Source organism: Thamnophis elegans, chromosome 12 (assembly GCF_009769535.1).
Source record: "Thamnophis elegans isolate rThaEle1 chromosome 12, rThaEle1.pri, whole genome shotgun sequence".
Lineage (NCBI taxonomy): Eukaryota > Metazoa > Chordata > Lepidosauria > Squamata > Colubridae > Thamnophis > Thamnophis elegans.
The window spans coordinates 34435167-34456733 of record NC_045552.1 but is presented as its reverse complement, the minus strand read 5'-3'; the positions used below and the strand labels follow the sequence as shown (position 1 = coordinate 34456733).

The window sequence follows — 21567 nt, the reverse complement described above, 5'->3', positions numbered from 1 at the left end:
TCCCTCATAGCCCAGCCAGGTTTCAGTAATACATGCCAGGTCTGCCCCCTCGTCTAATATTCAGTCCCGGATAAGGGGAGCTTTATAAACCACAGACCTGGCATTTCGCAACAGCAACCTGAGACCAGGGCCCTGATTTCCTCTGTCACCAGGTCCTTGAGTTGAACATGAAGGGCCGGAACAAGGGATCGCTGTGATGGAGTGAGCCCTTCTTCCCCAGTAATGGCTAGCCCTGCAGCTCCCATCATATCTGCCCCTCCCAGTTCGTAACCGAGATGTTCTGACCCGCCCCCATCTCCGTAGACCCTCCCCACTCTCCCATGGCCCTCATTCTTCCCGGCAGGCAGCACATACCATTCGTTCTAGGACTGGAGGCGGGTCTGGGCCCCCATCCACTTCTGCTTCTGCACTCAGTGGAGGGGGCTCCAGGTCGCACTCTCAGTCCTATCATGTATACTACACAAGCACTCTCCTCATACACACCCCACAATAATCACTAAAAAGTACAACAATATAATAAAATAATAAATTAGTTAATTTAAAAGTGGGTACATTCTTCTTCATTCAGACATTTACACACACACTCCACAAACAGGTTAAACGCAGATCTTGATTCCCCACAAGCGGTGTGCGCAAGTTTGAATAGCTGGAACTGATAGTGGTTTGGGAGGGAGAGTTCCTCGTTCTCTCTTTCCCTCCTGCGAGGCCCGGAAAAGTGCAAAAAAGGGTCCAAAGTCTGGGGTAGCTGAAGTGATTGAGGGAGGGGGGAGAGGGGGGGTAGGTGCCAGTTGGAAGGGGCGCTGGATCCCCATCCAGGTCTTCTCCGTCTTCTGTCGTCTCCTTCTGTAAGGGGCGTGTGACACGAGGCAAAACGCCGAAGCTGCCGACATGCCAAAAGATCATCATCGTTGCAGCGGTGGTGTAGTCCGAAAGGTAAAACAGAAGAGAAGACAGAAGTGAGGCTCTGGCCGGAGCCAGGGATGGCGGCAGCTGGGGGGGCGATCGCTCGATCCCCAGGCGTACCGCCTTCCCGAAGTGACGGTGCCGAAGGCAAGATGGTCCAAGAAACAGCGGCCTCCAAGGAGGCGCTCCTGGGGCAACAGTGGACGCCAGCAACCGCAGTAGAAGAGGCCAGACGCAGAGTCCCAAAAGCCGCTGTTGAGACAGTCAAAGCGTCGAGCTGTGAGGAGCCCTGCAGCGGTGGTAGGAGGGCAGAAGAGAGGCCGCGACGGGAAAGGCGGAGGGGGATGCTTGGAACAGCAACGGCGGTGGCAGGCAGAGCCAGCCACCCAGTCCCAAAGCACGTCGCCGCAACTCACCATCCCCCCCCCACGAGGCAGCAAAGCACAGCCCGTTACATTGGTACAGCTTGGTATAAGCCCAACGATTCCCTGCAGCAGTGGGGCCGAGATCAATGTTGTCGGCGCTGGAATCACCAAGGGCAGCAACACCATCCGAGAGCCGCCCGAAAGCAGCGTCCTCCCAGGTAGTTGCCTCTCTGGATCCTCTAGATGTTGGCCTCGCGCAGGAACCCCTTTTCTGCAATTTCCAGGCTTTAGTTCCATGAAGCTTTTGTTATTTAGTCTTTCTCAAGCCTGAGCGACGGAGCTTAAGCAGCCATCTTCCCTCCTTGCGCATGCGTTAGCTTAATGGTGTCGGTTTTTCCATAGTATATCTTGGTGTTCACCGAGAGACGGCAGATTAAAGTCCCCCAGTACTATTAGTCTGGGGAACTCCACCGCCAACCCGGCTACTGCCTCTAGCAGCACAGGCAGGGCTGTCGTGACGCAGCTGGGAGGCAGGTACGTCAACAGCAAGCCCAATTGAACCCTTAGGTCCAACTTCAAGAGGAGAGACTCATACCCCACAATCTCTGGGGCAGGAATCCTGCGAGGAACTAACGACCTTTGGATGATAACTGCTACTCCCCCACCCCTTTGTCTGGTGTCTTGGTTGGTGGAGCACCTGAAACCCATCTGGACACATTTCTGAGAGGGGGAACCCCCCCCCCTTGGCTCAGCCAGGTTTCGGTTATACATGCCAGGTCTGCCTCCTCGTCTAATATTAGATCCCGGACGAGGGGGGCTTTGTTCACAACCGACCTGGCATTTAGCAACAACAACCTGAGACCAGGGCCCTGTACTCCTCTGCCACCAGATCCTTGAGTTGAGCCTGAGGGGCTGGAACAAGCAACCGCTGTAATGTAACGAGTCCTTCTTCCCCGGTAATGGCTAGCCCTACAGCTCCTGCCATATCTGCCCCTCCCAGTCATGGCCGAAATGCTTCGACGTCCCCCTATCCCCGTAGACCCCTCCCCCTCTCCCATGGCCCCCATTCTTCCCGGCAGGTCATGTATTCCATTCACACCAGGACGGGAGGTGAGTCTGGGTCCCCATCCACTTTTGCTTCTGCACTCAGTGGAGGGGACTCCAGGTCGCATCCCCGGTCCTACCATACTCACCGATTCAAACATTCTCTTCAGACACACCCCACACTAATTACTAAAAATACAATAGAATAAATTAAAAGTGGGCACATTTTCTCTCACAATCATACACTCATACACCCAGCAAACTGGCTAAAATGCCGTTCCTAAATAGATAGGCAATTAAAATAATTTAAGAATGGTAAAAATTAAAGGGGGGGGAGCACTCAGACAGAGGCGCTGGTAAGCGGTGGCCGGGTCCAGGGGCAGTGTGGTTGTGTTGATGCGATGTATTACCATATATGGTGGACTTGTAAAAAGGTTAAAGCATTTTGGATAAAAATAGGATGGATTATGCAAAATATTCTTAAAAAGTTGATAAAGTTTACTCCTCAGTTATTCCTGTTAGGTATAATTACAGACTGTACATTTATAGAGACTAATTTGATTTTGAATCTTACAATGGCAGAAAGACTGTTGGTGGTGCTGGAAGAAGGAAGAATTGCCTACTATTCAAGAACGGACATTAAAAGTAACAAACTTAGCAGAGATGGCTAAAATATCAGCATATCTTAAGGACCATTCAGTTGAGAAATACAAGCTGGAATGGAGAAGATGGATTGATTATATTCAGAATAAATATGGGACTAAGAAACTCCAGATAGTTTATGAGTGAATAAGCAAGGAATGATACAACTTGTTTAAAGTTAGCTTTACAAAAGGGGAGTTAAAGTACAAGTGAGGGATGATGCTAAAGTCTGTTAGTTTATTTTAGAATATGGTTGTTAATGTTTATACCCTATATTTGCTCTGGGAGGTTGGGGGGGAGCTGGGTTCGGGGGGGGAGGTATATATTTGTAAAACTTTTTAAAAACTTTTAATAAAAAAAAGAGATGAGCAATATGATTGTTAATCACCTGATTTTACAAATTTTACCATAGTTGTTAACTGAATCACTGCAGTTAAATCCAGTTGCCTTTTGAAAAAGTACCTTTGAGACAATCATCATCTGCCTGACTGAGAATCTCCATAGACATTTAATGTAATTCGAGGATTACCTCTTTTAGATTGTGTGGGCCTTCCAACCCTTTCACCTCTCTTGTGAGACATAGGCAATTGTAGTAATATATTTGTGAGACTTGAATTTATAGAAGTGTTTGCACTTCACTCAGGCAACATAAAGCATCAGACTTTTCAAGATCGGATATCATTAGTCACCAGGTAGTAATTGTATGTGTTTGTGTCTATATTGCAAAAAATGTTCTTTTTATTGTTAACTAATACTTCCTGTTTACCTGTCATTTCTGGTTTCTGATCTTTGCCATAATTTCAGTTCCTTCTCACTGTGTAGTCCAGTGCTGCAGTATTTTTCTCATGGCATCTTTTACAGAGATATTCTAGTTTTATTACATGTGGCTCTATTAAATGCAACTATTAAATGGAGTCAAAATATATTATTGTGTCTCGGCTGCATCACCTTTCAATTTATTAGAATTGTTTGGGGAAAGGAGGCAATTTTATCTTTCTATAATTAATATTTGCAATTTGAGCAGGATGCTAACCTATTAAATTCATTTGTATTTCCATTATGCTGAATTATAGATTTCCAAATGGTGCTTTATGGAACTCTGGTCAGTAATAAAGGTTAAGCTGATTGATGCTTTCTCCCAGTCGTGGCACTAAAAAGGCCAGTGTGCTCAATTTGACATCAGCAATGAGACCAATCCATATATCCACCAATCAAAATAAGAAATAGATCTTCCCTTAGGCCAATATTTGAATTAAAAGGCTAAGAGCCAGAATTTCAAGGTCATTGCTTTTTATAAGCTAGTTTTATTACAGATACTGAAAGCCGCCTCTAGCTATTCCCAACTGTAAACCTCAGGTTTTATATATATTAACAGTTCCAGGATTCAAAGCTTACCATTTATTAATGCACCTTAATGGAATGGGAGCAGGGAAGGGGGCTCGGCATCTGTGCTACTGTTGCAGAATAAAACCCCAGACTCTTTGCTTGGTCCTCCCAGCCCTTCCTCCAACTTGTATTCATTTCCTCTTTGACCAAGAACAGAATAGGCATCTTAAGGTCTAAAAAGAGAGATTTGTGGTAAATCAAAATTTTAGCAACTGAAACCCAAAGAATTGTTTGCCATTGTAGAAGCAATTTTCCGCAAAGCTCAAATAACAACAGTAATAGTAAAAGTGTTTTACCAAACTTTGTATGCAGTGGCCCAAACATTTACATAATTTTTGTGATAATTTCACCATGCAAATGTTTTAAAATCCCTATCCTAAGGTACTCTCCAGCAGACATTTCTTGGCATTGAAGGATACCCATGCTCTCGGCAACTTCATCTTCTGTGGCAGGGGTCCACAAACCCCGGTCCGTTGCCCCGTGATGGGCTGCTGCCACTTTGAAACCAGGCCACGGAAGTGGTGGGCAAGTGCCTGAAGCTGCATTCATGAAAGTGGTGCCGCATGTGTGAAACCATCCCCTCTCCGCCCCACCCTGCTGCCGTCTCCATTGGTCCGGCCAACTGGAAAGTTTGGGGACTGCTGGTCCTTGGGACAGAGGCATTCTCCATAGTGAGGGGAGGAGTATCCAGGATGGGTTGATCTTGTCCTCTCATTGATTGGACTGAGACAGATAAGTTCTTTAGGCCACGCCCTGGCCACCAGGTACTACCCAGTTATCGTCTCAGTCCCTCAGCGGACGGCTGTGATCATCCCATACTCCTGAGAAAAACATTAATACAGGACTCTAGCCTCCTTTCCCTGGCCGCGTGAGTACTGGGGACTTGGCTAAATTCCCTCTGGGGGAAAGAAGCCCGTGCTCCAGCTCTCCAGGGCAGCGCATAGCCTAGGTCACTGAGGTGACACCTAGGACACTAAGTGACGACCCTTACCGGGCCAGCTAGCCAGGCGCTTCGCAAAATCCATGGCAGGGAAGGCGACCAGAGGAGGCTCTACAGGTGCTGAAGTGCTCCGCCACTTCCTTCAGGAGTCGAGCGATGAACCATGGCATTTTTAAATGCTGCAGAGCGCCCGCGCTGGCTTGCTATCACCGGAGAAGACAGCAAGCCACTGAGAGCAGGCGGAGGAGAGAGAGAGAGACCTCAAGCGGCAGCAGAAGTTGTGCAGCAGCTGGCAGAGCACAAGCCGCTTCTACAGGCACTGGGAGAGGCACTTTTAAATTTGGAGCCCAGCGCCATCTTGGAACCACATGGTCCAAGATGGCGGCTGCCTGTAACACAGAGGACACCGGCAGGAGCCAAGTCCTCAGCCCTGCAGCCAGCAGCCCCACCGGAGGCACTGAAGAGCCCTTAATCAGGCCAGAGACCACAACTGAATGAAGGTTCTGCTAAGGGCGGGGGAGGCAAGGCAAAGACCAAAAGAAAGCACATTTCCTCCAAGGTGGCCAAAGAGACAACCTTTCGAGGGGGTGGAGGAGGAGGTGATGGGCTCTCCTTCCGCAAGAACTAGCCCTAGACTTAGCTCACCTCCTATTGGAGGGCACTTGGCATATTTCGACAATCGCTGGGACCTATCCTCTGACCTGTGGGTCCGGAACACCACTCGGTATGGCCTCTCACTTGAGTTCCTCTCCAGCCCTACCAGCTTCTTCCGGATCTGCCCTGTCCCAAACAACCCGACTCGCAGGTTGCTAATGCAGGAGGCCATCCAACACCTTTTGGACATCAGGGCTCTCCAACCAGTGCCTCTAGAGCAAATAGGCCAGTGATATTATTCCATTCTGTTTGTGATCCCCAAAGCTTTGGGCGGCTGGAGAAGCGATTCTTGACTTGAAACGCCGGAACTGATTCATATGCTATCGGAGGTTTAGGATGCATTCACTGCATTCCATCTTGGAAGGGATTAGGCAGGGAGATTTCCTCACCTCCATAGACCTCACGGAGGCCTACCTGCATATACTTATAACCCCAGAACATCGTCAACATCCCAGGTTCTGCTACCTAGGGCACCACTTCCAGTATCAGGCCTTGCCTTTGGGGTTGTTTTCTGCCCTTTGAGTTTTCACGAAGGTAATGGCAGCATTGACAGCACATCTGAGGCAGAAGCCTGTTTGAATTCAAGGTTATTTAGATGACCTGCTGTTGCAGTCAACCTCCTTTAAGGGTGCCCTATGGGATCTAGTCATTACTATATCAGTCCTGAGAGATCACGGTTTTTCGGTAAACCTGGCCAAAAGCCACCTTCACCCTTCCATTAGTCTGATCCACCTAGGAGCCTTGATAGATACAGAGGCAGGCATGGTTTCTCTGTCATCAGAAAGACAGCTCTCTCTTAGGCAGCTAGCCTCCCAGGTAGCCAGGGAGCATAGGGTGTCCATAGCCATTCTGTCCAAGTTGCTAGGTACCATGGTGTCCACCATTGGCATTGTCCCTTGGGCTTTGTTCCACACTAGAGACCTTCAATGGTTCCTTTTGCCTTTCCAGCGAAGGCGCGCGAGTTGCTCTCAGGCCAAAGTCATTCTACCAGCAAAAGTAGCCCAATCACTGGTGTGGTGGACGTTCCTGGCGATATCAAAAGGGGAAGCCTTCAGAGCACCAGACCAGGTGACAGTAACAATGGACGCCAGCTTGTTCGGATGGGGTGCCCATCTGTGGGCTCAGATGGTGCAAGGACAATGGAGCCAGGCGGAGGTAACTCAACATAAACTGGTTGGAACTCAAGGCAGTCCACCGGGCCCTACTGCATTTTCGCCACTCGGTCAAGGGCAATCACATTCTGGTCTTCACGGACAACATCATTACCAAGGCGCACATAAGCAGACAGGGGGGACCAGATCGAAGTCACTCATGCTGGAGGCCGAAAGACTGGGACATTGGGCCGAGAAGAATCTGCATATAGCAGGGGTGGACAACATCAGAGCCGACTGGCTCAGTAGGACTGAGGTGAACAACTCGGAGTGGAAGCTGCAGCCAGCAATTTTCGAGGAAGTGGTGAACCGCTTCGTCCGCCTGGTGATTGACCTATTCACCACCCATCTCAACGCTTAGCTCCCGAGCTTTTACTCCAGGTACCAGACACATGGGGCGGAAGGGGTGGACGCTCTCCGCTGTCCCTGGCCGCGGGAGCTCCTCTATGTCTATCCACCCTTGTCCCTGATCCCCAGGGTTATACAAAAAATCTTACGGGAAGGGGCAGAGGTGGTGTTGATTGCCCCACACTGGCCCTGGAGGCCTTGATTTGCCGATCTCCAATCTCTCTCGATGGATAGGCCCTGGAGGATTCCCCAGGAGAGGAGCTCCCTCAGCCAGGGGTCGTTGGAGCACCCGGAGCCTCAGTGGCTCCAGTTGACTGCCTGGCGCTGGAGCAGAGCATCCTGAGGGAAGACCACTTCTACCCCCAGGGTTATACAGACTATCCAGGCAGCTCGCATACCCTCCACGGAGCGCATCTACAGCGCTATATGGTGCACCTTCTCATGGTGCGCCTCAAGGGACCATGATCTGGTTCGGGCCACTATTGCTCAGCATAAAGGAGCCGAGGTGGTGCAGTGGTTAAATGCAGCACTGCAGGCTACTTCAGCTGACTGCAGTTCTGCAGTTCGGCTGTTCAAATCTCACCGGCTCAGGGTTGACTCAGCCTTCCATCCTTCCGAGGTGGGTAAAATGAGGACCCGGATTGTTGTTGGGGGCAATATGCTGACTCTGTACACCGCTTAGAGAGGGCTGAAAGCCCCATGAAGCAGTATATAAGTCTAACTGCTATTGCTATTGCTATGTTCTGGACTTCCTTTAGGCGGCCCTGGACAGAGGATTAGCTCCCAACACGATTAGGAGACAGGTCTTGGCTATCTCATCGGTACTCCTGTGCGGTAGGTCTCAGACACTGACTCACCACCCCATGGTCAGGCGGTTCCTCAAGGGGGCCTCCTATCTGAAGTCACCCACGGTACACAGGTATCTTTCCTGGGACTTACACAAGATGTTGGATGCTCTGACCTCCCCCCCCCATTCGAACCATTACGAATGATTTCTCTTAAGTTCTTGACACTTAAGGTGGCCTTTTTGGTGGCTATCACCTCCGCCAGGAGGATATCCAAACTACAGGCACTGTCTAGCAGGGAAGATCTCTGCGTATTTCACCAGGACAGGGTGGTGCTACGGTTGGACCCTTCTTTCATACCCAAGGTGTGTTTCTTCCATCGCTCACAGGAGCTGATTTTGCCCAATTTCTGCCTGGACCCTTCCCATCCTTTAGAAAGCAAGTGGCACACCTTGGACGTGAGAAGAGCTCTGCGGATCTACCACAGAAGAACACGGCTGAACAGGAGAACAGAAGCCCTGTTTGTCTCCTTCCAGCCGGGGTCCCTGGGGAACAAGATGACAACCACCACCATAGGCAGGTGGTTACAAACCTGTATTGCCACCGCCTACCAGGCACAGGGTCTGCAGACACCGAGGTCTATCACAGCTCATTCCACACAAAGTGCGGCCACTTCAACAGCCTGGGCCACCCAGGCCTCACTGGCTGAGATCTGCAAGACAGCGATGTGGTCTTCCCCCTCACTATTTGTGAGTAACTACAAGTTGGACTCCTTTGCTTCTGCGGAAGCCTCCTTTGGCCGTAAGGTGTTACAGGCTGTTCACAGGGTGGGGGAAACGCATCGCCAGGCATAGGTCTGTACATATACTCTATAGGCATAACCCTCCCTAGGGACGTGTAAGCTTTGGTATGTCCCATCCTGGATACTCCTCCCCTCACTATGGAGAAAGGGTGTTTGTCAGCCTTTGTTTCGCTATTTGCTTTCGGTTGCCATTGAAATCTATTTGCTTTCGGTTGCCATTGAAATGGGGAGAGGGGGCTGGTATTTGGGAAGGGAAGTTTTAAGTACAGGAGAGATTGTAAAAAGGGAGTTTTGTTCTCACCATCTACTGCACATGCTGGAGATAGTGATTGAAGTCGCCAAGGCCAACTGTCCTGCATACCAACCTGATAATGCTTTTTGAAGATGGAACTCACATGACACGTTTATAAAATTTATAAAGTAGAGTTACAGCAAACCCCTACTGCCCACCATGAAAGCTAGAATGCCGACTAGTGGGTGGTAGGGACCAGGTTGACTACCACTGGCTTAAACAAGATATATACCAGAACTGTGTAAACGGGGGGGGGGGCGTAATTTGCAATAATGGTACGAATTGGCAGTGGACGTGGAAATCGATCTAGCCAGAGACAAGTACAATAAGACAGTGAGAAAGAGAAAGCTGCCCCTCTCACCCACCCCCCAAGGAGCTCCGAAAGATGGGAAAAGTTGGTCTGCAAGCAAGCCCCGATCTATTACCTGCTTCCATTGCGGAAAGGAGGGACACTGGACAGCAAATTGCCGCTCCAAGATTGTCCCAAAGCCCCCTGCCTGGGGGGGGGGGAGAGGAAACCAGATAAACAACCTGGGAAGAGAAGGGACACCGCCATGAAGGGGGTGGAACCTGCTGCACAATTCCCTCCCAGTCCAAGAGAAGAAAAACCATCCTCCTCATCAGGAGAAAGGGAAAACGAATCTGATGACGACCGTCTGGTAAGTTCCTGATCGGGCCCCATGACCATCCCAGTAGAACTTAAAGTGCCCTCTACTGGAGCCCAAGCAAAAATGCTGGCCCTTTTAGATTCGGGATACACACGTTGCATCATTAGCTCGGAAGTGGTGGAAAAGCTGGGCTTGAAACTGAGAACTTTGAAAAGCCCCATTGCTTTTTGCCAGCTAGATGGGTCTATAGCTGGGGGGGGGCTCCTCCCATTTTGTGACTGAACCAATAGACATGTGGATGGAAGATCACCAGGAAACATTAAGTTTCATTGTGGCGCCGGGAATGGACTGGCCTCTCATACCGGGCTTACCCTGGTTATGTAAATGGAACCTACACATCAACTGGAAGAAAAGGTGGTTGCGCATCCGATCTGCTAAATCCCTAGAGGGAGAAGTGAGGGTTTCCAATATTACCAATGCTGAACATAACCTAGCGGCTGAGGTGCAGGAAAAAATTGAGGGGGAGGAGAAAATCCTAAAAGAATATTGGGACCTAAGGGTTGTTTTCAGTTAAAAATCCTCTGATAAATTACCCCCTCACCGTGCAACGGATTGCAGCATTGATATCCTCCCAGGGGTAAAATTTCCAAAACCCCAGATTTACTCAATGACCCCACGCGAAATAGAAGAATTACAGAAGTTTATTGACAAAAATTTTGAAAAGGGGTTTATTGAACCTGCTAGGCCACATGTGGCCGCTCCACTGTTGTTCAGAGAAAAGAAAGATGGCTCCTTTCGTCTCTATGTTAATTACAAAAATCTTAATGCTGTATGCGTGCAAAATGTTTACCCCCTCCCTCTGATGAAGGATATGTTGGCCCAATTGGGTAAAGGAAAGATCTTCACACCCACTTGGGTGTTTTCAATTCAGAGTAGCCCCATTTGGCCTACAGGGGGCGCCAGCTGTTTTCATACAATTAATAAATGAAGTTTTACATGAAAACCTGTACAAGGGCATGATGGTCCACCTTGATGACATCCTTATTTACACAGAAACACATGAAGAACACGTGACATTAGTATGATCAGTACTCAAGAAACTCCGGGCCGCAGAACGTTATGCCAAATTGTCTAAATGTGAATTTCATCAAGAAAAAAATGATCACTTGGGCTACTGCATCTCCCACAACGGCATCAAGATGGACCCAGCAAAAGTCCAGGCTGTCACTGAGTCGGCACTCCCTCGCACCTGCAAACAATTACAAAGTTTTTGGGGATTTGTGAATTTTTATCATCAACTTATCCCATCATTCGCCAGCATTGCCCTGCCCATTACAAATCTCCTAAAGTCAAAAGGGGAGGCCAAGCCCAGATTGGGTAAGCCTTTGAATTGGACTATGGAGTGTCAAGTCACTTTTGAGAAATTAAAGCGACTCTTTGCAGCTGAACCCGTTTTGAAACACCCAGATATGGATACACCATTTATCGTTCAAGCTGATGCCAGTGATGTGGCGGTGGGGGCAGTATTACTTCAAACAAACGCTGATGGGAAATTGCAACTATGCACTTACGCCTCTCGCAAACTGACGGAGATGGAGAGACGATGGGCTATATGGGAAAATGAAGCTTTTGCGGTCAGGTGGGCTTTGATGACCTGGTGACATTTCCTAGAAGGGGCTAAAGTTATGGACTGATCATAAAAATTTGGAAGCGTTGAAGACCCCTCGTAAGCTATCTCCTAAACAAATGCGTTGGGTGCAATATTTCAACCAGTTCAACTTCACCCTCAAGTACATCCTGGGGGAGGGGCGAGAGAACTTCACGGCTGATGCTTTATCTAGACTTCCACAATACAACAGCTCTAAGCTGAGCATAGTTCACCCAGTCATCCCAGCGAAAAGTCTTGCTGCCCCGGTGGTTACCAGAAGCCAAAGCATTTCGAATTTAGAGGTCACGACGGACCTCATATGCAAACTCAAGGAAGGCCTTGAGTCCAATGACTGGTTCAAGGAACATTTAAATGAGCGTACTATGAAGGATGGACTGGCTTGGGTAGGGGCTAAATTGTATGTTCCTGCTAACCTGTTCTTCAACAGGCCCATGATTCGCGAATGCCAGGCCATTTTGGTTTTGTAAAGACTCTACATCTGGTTAAGAGGCAATTTTGGTGGCCTTCATTGAAAAAAGACATTGAGTCCTACATAGCCAGTTATCCAGTTTGTGTTGCTGCAAAGCGCCCACTGGGAAAGCTCCAAGGCCTTCTCTAAGGTGTGGCCCATCCTGAGGCCCCGTAGAAGAAGATATTGATGGACTTCATTGTCGAATTGCCAGAGAGTGTAGGAAATACAGTGATTTGGGTTATCACTGACCTGTTTTCCAAACAAGTTCATTTTGTACCCTGTTCCAAAATCCCATCAGCTAAGTCGTTAGCTAAGTTGTTTATTTCACATGCCAATTGCATGAAGTACCTGAATGCATAATTTCGGATAGGGGAATCCAATTCACCTCTCTGTTCTGGAAGGAGTTTCTGAAGTTAATTGGCTCCACCCAGAGGCTAAGCTCTGCCCACCATCCTCAGACTAACAGGGCTTGTGAATGGACTAATTCTGTTTTGGAACAGTACCTCCAGTGTTTCATCAATTATCAGCAAGATAACTGGGCTGAACTGTTACCACATGCTGAGATGGCATACAACAATTCTGTGCACAGCAGTACCGGCTTGACCCCTTTTAGAGTTGTGTTTGGACAGGACTTTGTACCGATTCCTGAATTACCTCGAGAAAAACCGCAAATTTTGTCCCTTTCCGAGTGGAGTGACCAGCTTCGCCAAATTTGCCCATGACCCGCAAAGCATTGGAGGCTGCTCACCGGCCGCACAAGAAACAGGCTGACAAAAAGAGGGTGAATCAAAGAGAGTACAAAGTAGGAGATCAAGTGTTTTTGTCCACCAAGTTTCTCCAAACCACCCAGAAATCGAAGAAACGGGGGCCGAAGTACGTCGGTCCGTTCCCTATTGTGAAAATCATTAATCCTGTTTCTGTCCGATTGGAATTACCAAAGCATCTTAACCGGATTTATCCTGTATTTCATGTAAACCTGTTGAAGCCAGAGCACACTTCTTCTTTTCGTGTGTCCCTACCTGCACCCCCTGCCTCTCTTCTAATTGAAGGAGAGCAACATTTTGAGGTTAAAGAAATCTTGGATTCCAGGAAGCATAGGAATCGAATTCAATATCTAGTTTCCTGGAAACATTTTCCCCCTCCCAGGCTGAGTGAGTTGATAAATCCCATGTTAGAGCTCCTGGGCTCTTGCGGAAGTTTTACGCGAAGTATCCTGATAAACCTTGATCCTAATTGACATGTACATTTCTTATGTTATCTTTTTTTCTATTGTTTTATTTTCTTGCAGGGATGACTTCTTTTTCTGAAGGAGGGCTGGATGTCAGCCTCTGTTTCGCTACTTGCTTTCGGCTGCCATTGAAACAGGGAGGGGGAGGCATGGTATTTGGGAAGGGAAGTTTTAAGTACAGGAGAGATTGTAAAAAGGGATTTTTGTTCTCACCATCTACTGTGCATGCTGGAGATAGTGATTGAGGTCACCAAGGTCAACTGTCTGCATAACAACCTGATGGTGCTTTTTGAAGATGAAACTCACATGACACCTAAGGGATTTGCAGATTGGGCTATGGGATGGGGTTACCAGGGGGAGGGGGTTGGGTCATATATTGATATGTATGATGTTGCACACTTTTGCCTCAGATCTTGCTTTGCTTAGCTGCTATCTTTTCATAACCAGTAAAGGTACTCTTAATTCTGCGAAATGGAGTTAAGTGGTTTCTTTCTTGGTTGCTGGGGGAGGCTGGCTTGACAGCGTTGGTACTTACCTGATACACCTCTTCTCATAGGGGGGGAGGAGTATCCAAGCCCCTCCCTGAGTTGTAACATTGTTGGAACCATTGTTTTTGTTTGGTTGTATACCTGTTTTGTTAAGGAAATAAATAAAGGTTTTAAATCTAAGACAAAGTCTGGAGTGGATGACACAGCGAGACGGATAGAGTTCTTCACTGATAACTGGGTAGTTTGTGTCTGTACTTTTTGAATTTGTAGATTCTGCCCCAGCCCCCTTCAAACAATCTGGATCCTGCTGTGGGAAGGTGGATGAGGCAAATCTCCTGTGTCAGAAGTGGTGCATTTGTTCTGGGCTGGAATAATTAGGGCAAAGCTGTGGGGGTGAACAAGGCAAAGCTTTGCAATGTGATCTGGATCCTTTCAAGCACGTGGTACAGGAGGAAGTGGAGAGGGATATTTGTGGTTTGAGTCGGTCGGCTTTTTCTGGTTCTCTTTGGTGGTCAGGCAGGGTGTGAGACAATGAACACATCCTTGTGGGAGGAGGCAATACTGCCTGCCCTAATCAGGTAGCAACCCTTTGGAACCCAGTGTAATTCAGTACCATCAAAAGTATCTTTGTACTGTTAGTTAAAGTGATGAATGTTAGTGATGGTGGTTGGCAGCAATCACCCCTCTTGACTAAGTGGATGATTCCGGTCTGTAATTGTGTATGAGATTTCAGAGAATGCAGAATAATGGACTTGGAAGGGATCTTGGAGGTCTTCTAGTCCAACCCCCTGCTCAAGCAAGAGACCTAGCAGCCACCAACCTTTTGGGCACCAGAGACCGGTTCCATGGAGAGAGATTTTACCGGTGGTGGGGGTGGGAGGTTGGTTTCACATGCTGCCTGCATCCCATGGATTGGGCTTTGCTTGTTTGTGCGGCCCAGTTTCTGGCATGCCACACCCTAGTGGTGGGGACTCTGCCTTACCCCATTCTGGACAAATGACTGTCCAATCCCTTTGTAAAAAACCTCCAGTGATGGAGCACAGTTGAACTCCACAAGTCTTAAAGTTGCCATGTTTGGAGAGCCTTGTTTTAATGTAGAGGATAACCGTCTTCCTGGAGATGCTCAAGAAATGTGTTGGCAAACCAGGCCAAGTGCAGGACATGTCTTCATCATGTTCAGAAGTCGCTCAAACGGATACCTCCCTTGGAGGAAGGAGAAGGGGCAGCTCAGACTTGAAAGTTTCTGTTCTTAATAGCCAATCCCGAAAAGTGTGGTTGTAGCCATCCTATGGTGTTGATTTGATGGCCTGTCTACCTACAGTTCTTTCTTTGGCCTGAGCTCATCGTAGACTTTTGAGTATTTGTTGGGAATACGTTGGATCTAATTTAAGACCTGGAACCCTGCCCAGAATTCATTAAGGTTAGAAATTTAAAAAATAAATAAGTGCAACATTTCACTACGCAGTGACTATGGATAACTGGGAATCCAAGCTTGGTCCAAATTCAAGTGATCCTGTGCTGGAGGCTACTGAAGGTACATAATTGAGAGAATTGATTCTAGTTTCCAATTCTTCCACTTTTCAGAAAGGTAAAAGAAAGTTTTCTGTTCTGCCAGGACTTTTGAATTTTATTAATAGAGGTAATCCTCACTGTTTGCAATAAGAACCAGCCACTCCATTGCTAAATGACATGGTGGTAAAGGGAAACATGTGACTACACCTGAACACTATCGGTTCCTGCTGTGGTAGTTAAGTGAATCACCGCAGTGGCAAAATGTGACCAGGACTTTTGACTTCCTGCTGGCTTCCCCAGTGCTCGTTGGAACCAGGTTGTGAAATGACTGTGGTGCAACTTCGTAAATATGTGCCACTTGCAAGGCAGCTTAATTATGATCACATGACTGCAGGGACATTATAATGGCTTCAGATTCAAGGACTGGGACTCCTTTTTCAATGCTGTTATAACTTCAAATAGTCGCTGAACAAGCAGTCAGTAAGTGAGGACTACCTGTACAAATTATATTTTAGTAATTTCAAATTGTTAACTGCTTTAGATGCCTGTGGGTAAAAAGGCAAGATTTCAATTGATTGATTGATTGATTGGTTGATTGAATAAATAAATGATTAAACAATATCCAGGCATAAGGGACACAGTAAAGAAAGGTAAAGAAATCCCTGCAGATTTTATTCCTCCAGTCATTACCACCTATAGGGAGGTGGTGCTCATCTCCATTTCAGGGTCATCGAGCCAGCATATCAGAAGATATCAGAAGACATTTCTGCCTGTGCTGTTTCCTCCTCACCAAAGTGGTACCTCTTTATCTACTCACATTTGCATGCTTTCGAACCTTTCGGTTGGCAGGAGCTGAGGTGAGAATGGGAGCTCACCGCATCGCATGATGCTTGGGTCTCGAACTGGGCTGCTGGCTTTCCAACTGTTGAGCCACCGTGCCACCAATAACGGACAGTGGCATTTCAATATTTCGTGAATGGTATTATGAAGTTGATTATTAGTGAACTCAGTAGGAAAAAGTGTTGGAAGGGTTGCACACATCCTTCTTTTCGGGAAAGAACCTTTGGTTCTGTTACTCCCGATTCTTCTGGTTCATACAGGAGTTTTTGCATATGTCTGTCGTAAGTCTAGGGCTACCTGTACAGCCTTCATATAAATGTTTTGTTACAATCTTGTGGGGAAACACAGCAAAATTGCAGAGTTGGAAGGGACCTTGGATGTTTCCTAGTCTAATACCATGCCCAAGCAGGAAACCTTTTGCCAGACTTTTCTTAAAAACCTCCATGGATGGAACATGCACAAGTTCTAAAGCCGAGGTGGTGCAGTGGTTAAATGCAGCACTGCAGGCTACTTCAGCTGACTGCAGTTCTGCAGTTCGGCTGTTCAAATCTCACCGGCTCAGGGTTGACTCAGCCTTCCATCCTTCCGAGGTGGGTAAAATGAGGACCCGGATTGTTGTTGGGGGCAATATGCTGACTCTGTACACCGCTTAGAGAGGGCTGAAAGCCCCATGAAGCAGTATATAAGTCTAACTGCTATTGCTATTGCTATGTTCTGGACTTCCTGTAGGCGGCCCTGGACAGAGGATTAGCTCCCAACACGATTAGGAGACAGGTCTTGGCTATCTCATCGGTACTCCTGTGCGGTAGGTCTCAGACACTGACTCACCACTCCATGGTCAGGCGGTTCCTCAAGGGGGCCTCCAATCTGAAGCCACCCACGGTACACAGGTATCCTTCCTGGGACTTACACAAGATGTTGGATGCTCTGACCGCCCCCCCCCCCCACCATTCGAACCATTACAAATGATTTCTCTTAAGTTCTTGACACTTAAGGTGGCCTTTTTGGTGGCTATCACCTCCGCCAGGAGGATATCCAAACTACAGGCACTGTCTAGCAGGGAAGATCTCTGCGTATTTCACCAGGACAGGGTGGTGCTACAGTTGGACCTTTCTTTATACCTAAGGTTGGGGGCAATATGCTGACTCTGTAAACCGCTTAGAGAGGGCTGAAAGCCCTATGAAGCGGTATGTAAGTCTAACTGCTATTGCTATTGCTAAAGTCTTCCATTAGTTAATTGTTCTCTCTGTTAAGAAATTTCTCTTTAGTTCTAGGTTGCTTCTCTCCTTGATTAGTTTCCATTCATTGTTGTTTTGCCTTCTGGTGCTTTGGAAAATAGGTTGAACCCTTCTTCTTTGTGAAAACCCCTTAAATGTTGGAACACTGCCATCATGTCACCCCTAGTCCTTCTTTTCTTTTCATTAGACTAGACAGGGGTCAGCAAACGTAAACACTCAAAGAGCCATTTGGACCTGTTTCCCACAGAAAAGAAAGCACCGGGAGCCACAAAGGCCCTAACCGGAAGCCCCCTGTTCAATTCTGGAGCTGACCGGAAGTTCAGTTCCCCCACCATAGAGTCTCTTCCTAGCGTGGTGTACTTTTTCCTCTACCTGTCATAATTGAAAACCCTATCAATTGTGGAGACAACTGCCATAGAGTCTTCTCCTGGCGCACAGTGCTTCCCTCTCCCCCCCCCCCTTGGAAGCTCCTCTCAAAATTGTGGCGCCAACTGGTGACGGAGCCGCAGCAGAGAGAGGAAGGAGCCACATGCGGCTCCAGAGCCGCAGTTTGCTGACCCCTGGACTAGACTAAACAAACGCAATTCTTGTAACTGTTCTTTGTATGTTTTAGCCTTTAGTTCCCTAATCATCTTCCTTACTCTTCTCTTCACTTTGACCAGGGTCTCATTAACTACTGTTTTAATTCCTTTCCCTCTAGAGCACCAGGGTTCAACCTGGAACAACATTAATGTAGGAATTTCAACTCCCCGAATTCCCCATCCATCCATGCTGGCTGAGGAATTCGGGAAGATTAAATCCATAGGTTTGCTGCATTTATCAATCTGATTGCTGTTTTTAAAAGCCTTCCCTCCCCATCCAAAGGGTTTCTGGAGAAACCGAAGCCATTGAACTCTGGTTGTTTCTTTTAAAAAAAGAAAAAGCTTTAACAATCAGGATGGTTTTTCTTGTTTTAAGGCAGAGGTTTGTGGAGAATTATACAACAAGATACAACAAAGATACACCCCCCCCCCAAAAAAAAGGTTACTACCAAACTTGCATGTTGAATCTGATCAATGCTGGGGCAAAAAAGAGGAGGGGGAGAGAGATTGGGAACATTCTGGAAATTGAGATCCCCAGGTTTCAGGTGGGAAAAACTCAAGACAGTTAAAATCCACTTCAGTGTAAAGAGAAGAGAAGCTTTTTTCAATGGGAAAAAAAACATTTTTCAGAATTTTGGAGTGTGTCAACAGGTGAAAATGAGGCATTATTAGCAGATTAGAATCTGACAGTAATAACTCAGAGAATGTGACCAAACAGCCATGTAAAATAAAACTTTAACTCAGCAATTGTTTTCTCTTATTTTTTCCTAAAAAGCATGAATAGGTGTGCAAATCTTCTTTTCAGATTTACATTTTGCCACCTTGTTCAGTTGGCAAAATTAAAAAAAAACATCCTAGTTTCTTAATAGTGCCACAATTATTCTTCTATTTAAAATATGTTTAATTAGAATGAATTAGTATAATTACCCTATTGTATGTATTAGAACTATTCATTTAATATGGATGAGTAAGGCAAAGTACGTCAGATAAAGTTTATATTATTAAAAAAGCAAAATAAACTTAGATCAGTAAAGTATCAAAATGAATATTGAATAAATGTAAGTTTTCTCCAACTTTTGCTTTTTTCTGAAAAATGATGAAAAAATATCCCCCCCCCCCCCAGCCTCATGATGTCAATATTTCTAGAACATTTGGACCTTTAGAAGGATTCACCTTTTATTCTCTGGAATTTATCCAAAATTGTTTTTTTTTTTTGCCCTTGAATGTCTGCTATGAGTTGCAGACAATTTTGGAATAGATCCAGATGTGCAGGTGGTAGTGGGAGAAAAACCTCAGGGTCTTCCAGAATGTAAAAATGTGCTTAGGATACAGGGAGGCTGTTTGCTGCAGTTCTGTGTTGCAAAGAAAATTTGGTGCTCTTCTAATAGAGCCATTTTTAAAAACTTCCCAGGGAACCCAGCTTTATTAAGGAATGATTGAAAATGAAGGGGATTCCCTTCTTTCTCAGTATCTGAGTAGAAAACTGAATACTTTAAATCCATGATAGTGAAATGGAATCTACTGCAACAAAATTAATTGAAACTCTCATTAAATACATGTTTAGTTTTGTGGATTGAATGGAGCACTGGCTGTCAGATTCTTTTGCAGGAGACACAATTGACCAGTTGCAGCTTGCTGTCTCCAAGAGGGCTGCTCACCTTCCTGTTTTGCAGACAGGTGTGGATTTCCTTTTATCTCTTAAGTTCAAGTCTAGTTTCCAGGAATTTAAAGCAGCTTCGGAGAAACTATTGAAGCTACTACATCCAGCAGTTGCTTGAATGCTAGAAAACTGACAGCTCAGCAATGAAACATTAAATAGATCAAGAAGAATGATGATGTTCAGACAGAAATTGACTGATTAACGCAGAACCAAATAATAAAAACTCATAATGTTTATTTTTAAATCTTAGCCAGCCAGCCTGCCTTTCTTCTTTCCTTCCTTCTTTCCTTCCTTCCTCCCTCCCTCCCTCCCTCCGTCCCTTCCTTCCTTCCTTCCGGTGATTTTACTAATCTAATCTAATGCTATACAGTATTCATTTTTCTTTTTCCTTTTAGGAAGGTGCTGTTTATCATTGCCAGTGAAGAGGAGGATCATTAGAGGTTTGAAGCCATGGCCGATCCTGCAGGAGAAGAACCTGCCTCCAAATCTGGAGAACTTTGCCACGAATGTGGACAAATTCATTTGCTGCCCGACAACCATCTTTATAACTTTCAAGACGACGTAGATGATGACTTGACTTGTCACATTTGCCTCCAGCCTTTGCTGCAGCCCATGGACACCCCTTGTGGACACACGTATTGTTTCAGATGCCTTGAAAACTTCATGCAGGAGTACAGCTTCTGTCCCATGGATCGGAAGAAGCTCTCCTTCCAGAACTGCCGGAAGTCCAGCTTGTTGGTGCGGAATCTGCTGGATAAGCTCCTTGTCCTTTGTCCCTTCCAAGAAGACTGTGCACTGACGATGCAGCGATGTGAACTTGAAGCTCACTTGCAGAACAGGTGTGCCTAATTTTCCCTTGTAGTCTCAGCGATGCTTGCATGTTATTCTTGATTCGGTTAGTAACTTGCAATTTTATGTCAGCCTTGTGCTGAATGTTGCACATAATAATGACAATTCAGAGAGGAATGTCCTTCAGTGACTCATCTTCTGTCCACATTACTCAAGTAAAAGCCATAAGTGTCTGACGCTAGGATGACATTCTGCTTAGTTACCTATTAGTTTTGGGAAGAAACTGAAACTAATTAAGGAAGGCTGGGTGGAGAAAGAAACTGAATGGAAGAAATTGAATTGAGAAATTTAGGGAGTTACTAAAAAAAAATGATGTTTTTGAAAACAGAATAACAAGAGTTGGAAGGGTAATTCTAGTGCAACCTCCTGTTCACCCAGGAGCCCTATGCCATTTCAGATAATCTAATCAGTCTCTTCTTTAAAATCTCCAGTGATGGACACTCCTGGTGTTTCTGGAAGTATTAATCTGCACTTTTTTGGTTCTTGAAAGTTTTAGAAGGAATGTGATAGTTTGAAAAACATATTTAACTATTTTTCCTTCCCTTGAGGAAATTGTGCAAATAAGGAGCATTTAAAAAAAAATATTATAAACTGCCAATGTGCCTGCTTCTTTTCAGGCTCACCTGTTTACTTTTATCTCAAAACCAGTATACTGTAATAACCTTAGTACTTGACTGCTTTGAAACTTATCGAATGTCATACTAGATGCATTTTGATGTGAAAATGTTGTCCCAGTATAGATAGTTCATGATTTATGATCACAAATGAGACAGCAGTGAATTTTGCCCCATTTTGCAGCCTTTCTTATTAAATGACTCACTGCAGATTGCTTGCCAGAAGGTCACAAAAGCTGATCAGATGATCCTGGGACACGACAGTTGTCATAGATATGAATCAGTTGCAAGTGTTTGAATTTTTATCATTTGACCATGGGGATGCTGCAATGGTCATGTGACAAGTGGTCATGTCACTTTTTTCAGTGTCCTTGTAACTTTGAACGGTCACTAAATGAACTCTTGTAAGTCTAACTACCTGCAGTCATTGTTTGTTTGGTATTTGATGTGTAAGCTAGAACTTGTCAGTGTTGGTTGCCTTGTGAATTGCTATCTTTTCCAGCCAAAACAAAAGGTC

At 46.2% G+C, this 21567-nt stretch overlaps 1 protein-coding gene across 3 annotated transcripts in view; it reads left to right on the top strand.

The window, feature by feature from the left end:
* LOC116515332 (ligand of Numb protein X 2-like) overlaps nucleotides 1-21567 on the top strand; it is an 84047-nt gene that overhangs the window by 36962 nt on the left and 25518 nt on the right. For 2 of the 3 annotated variants that reach the window (XM_032227304.1, XM_032227305.1), the window contains exon 2: nucleotides 19983-20426. In XM_032227304.1, the coding sequence (XP_032083195.1) occupies nucleotides 20038-20426 (389 nt within the window). In that variant the 5' untranslated portion in view covers nucleotides 19983-20037. Of the gene's footprint in view, nucleotides 1-19583; nucleotides 19605-19982; nucleotides 20427-21567 lie in introns of those variants that run through there. The other variant, XM_032227306.1, reaches the window with a different exon arrangement.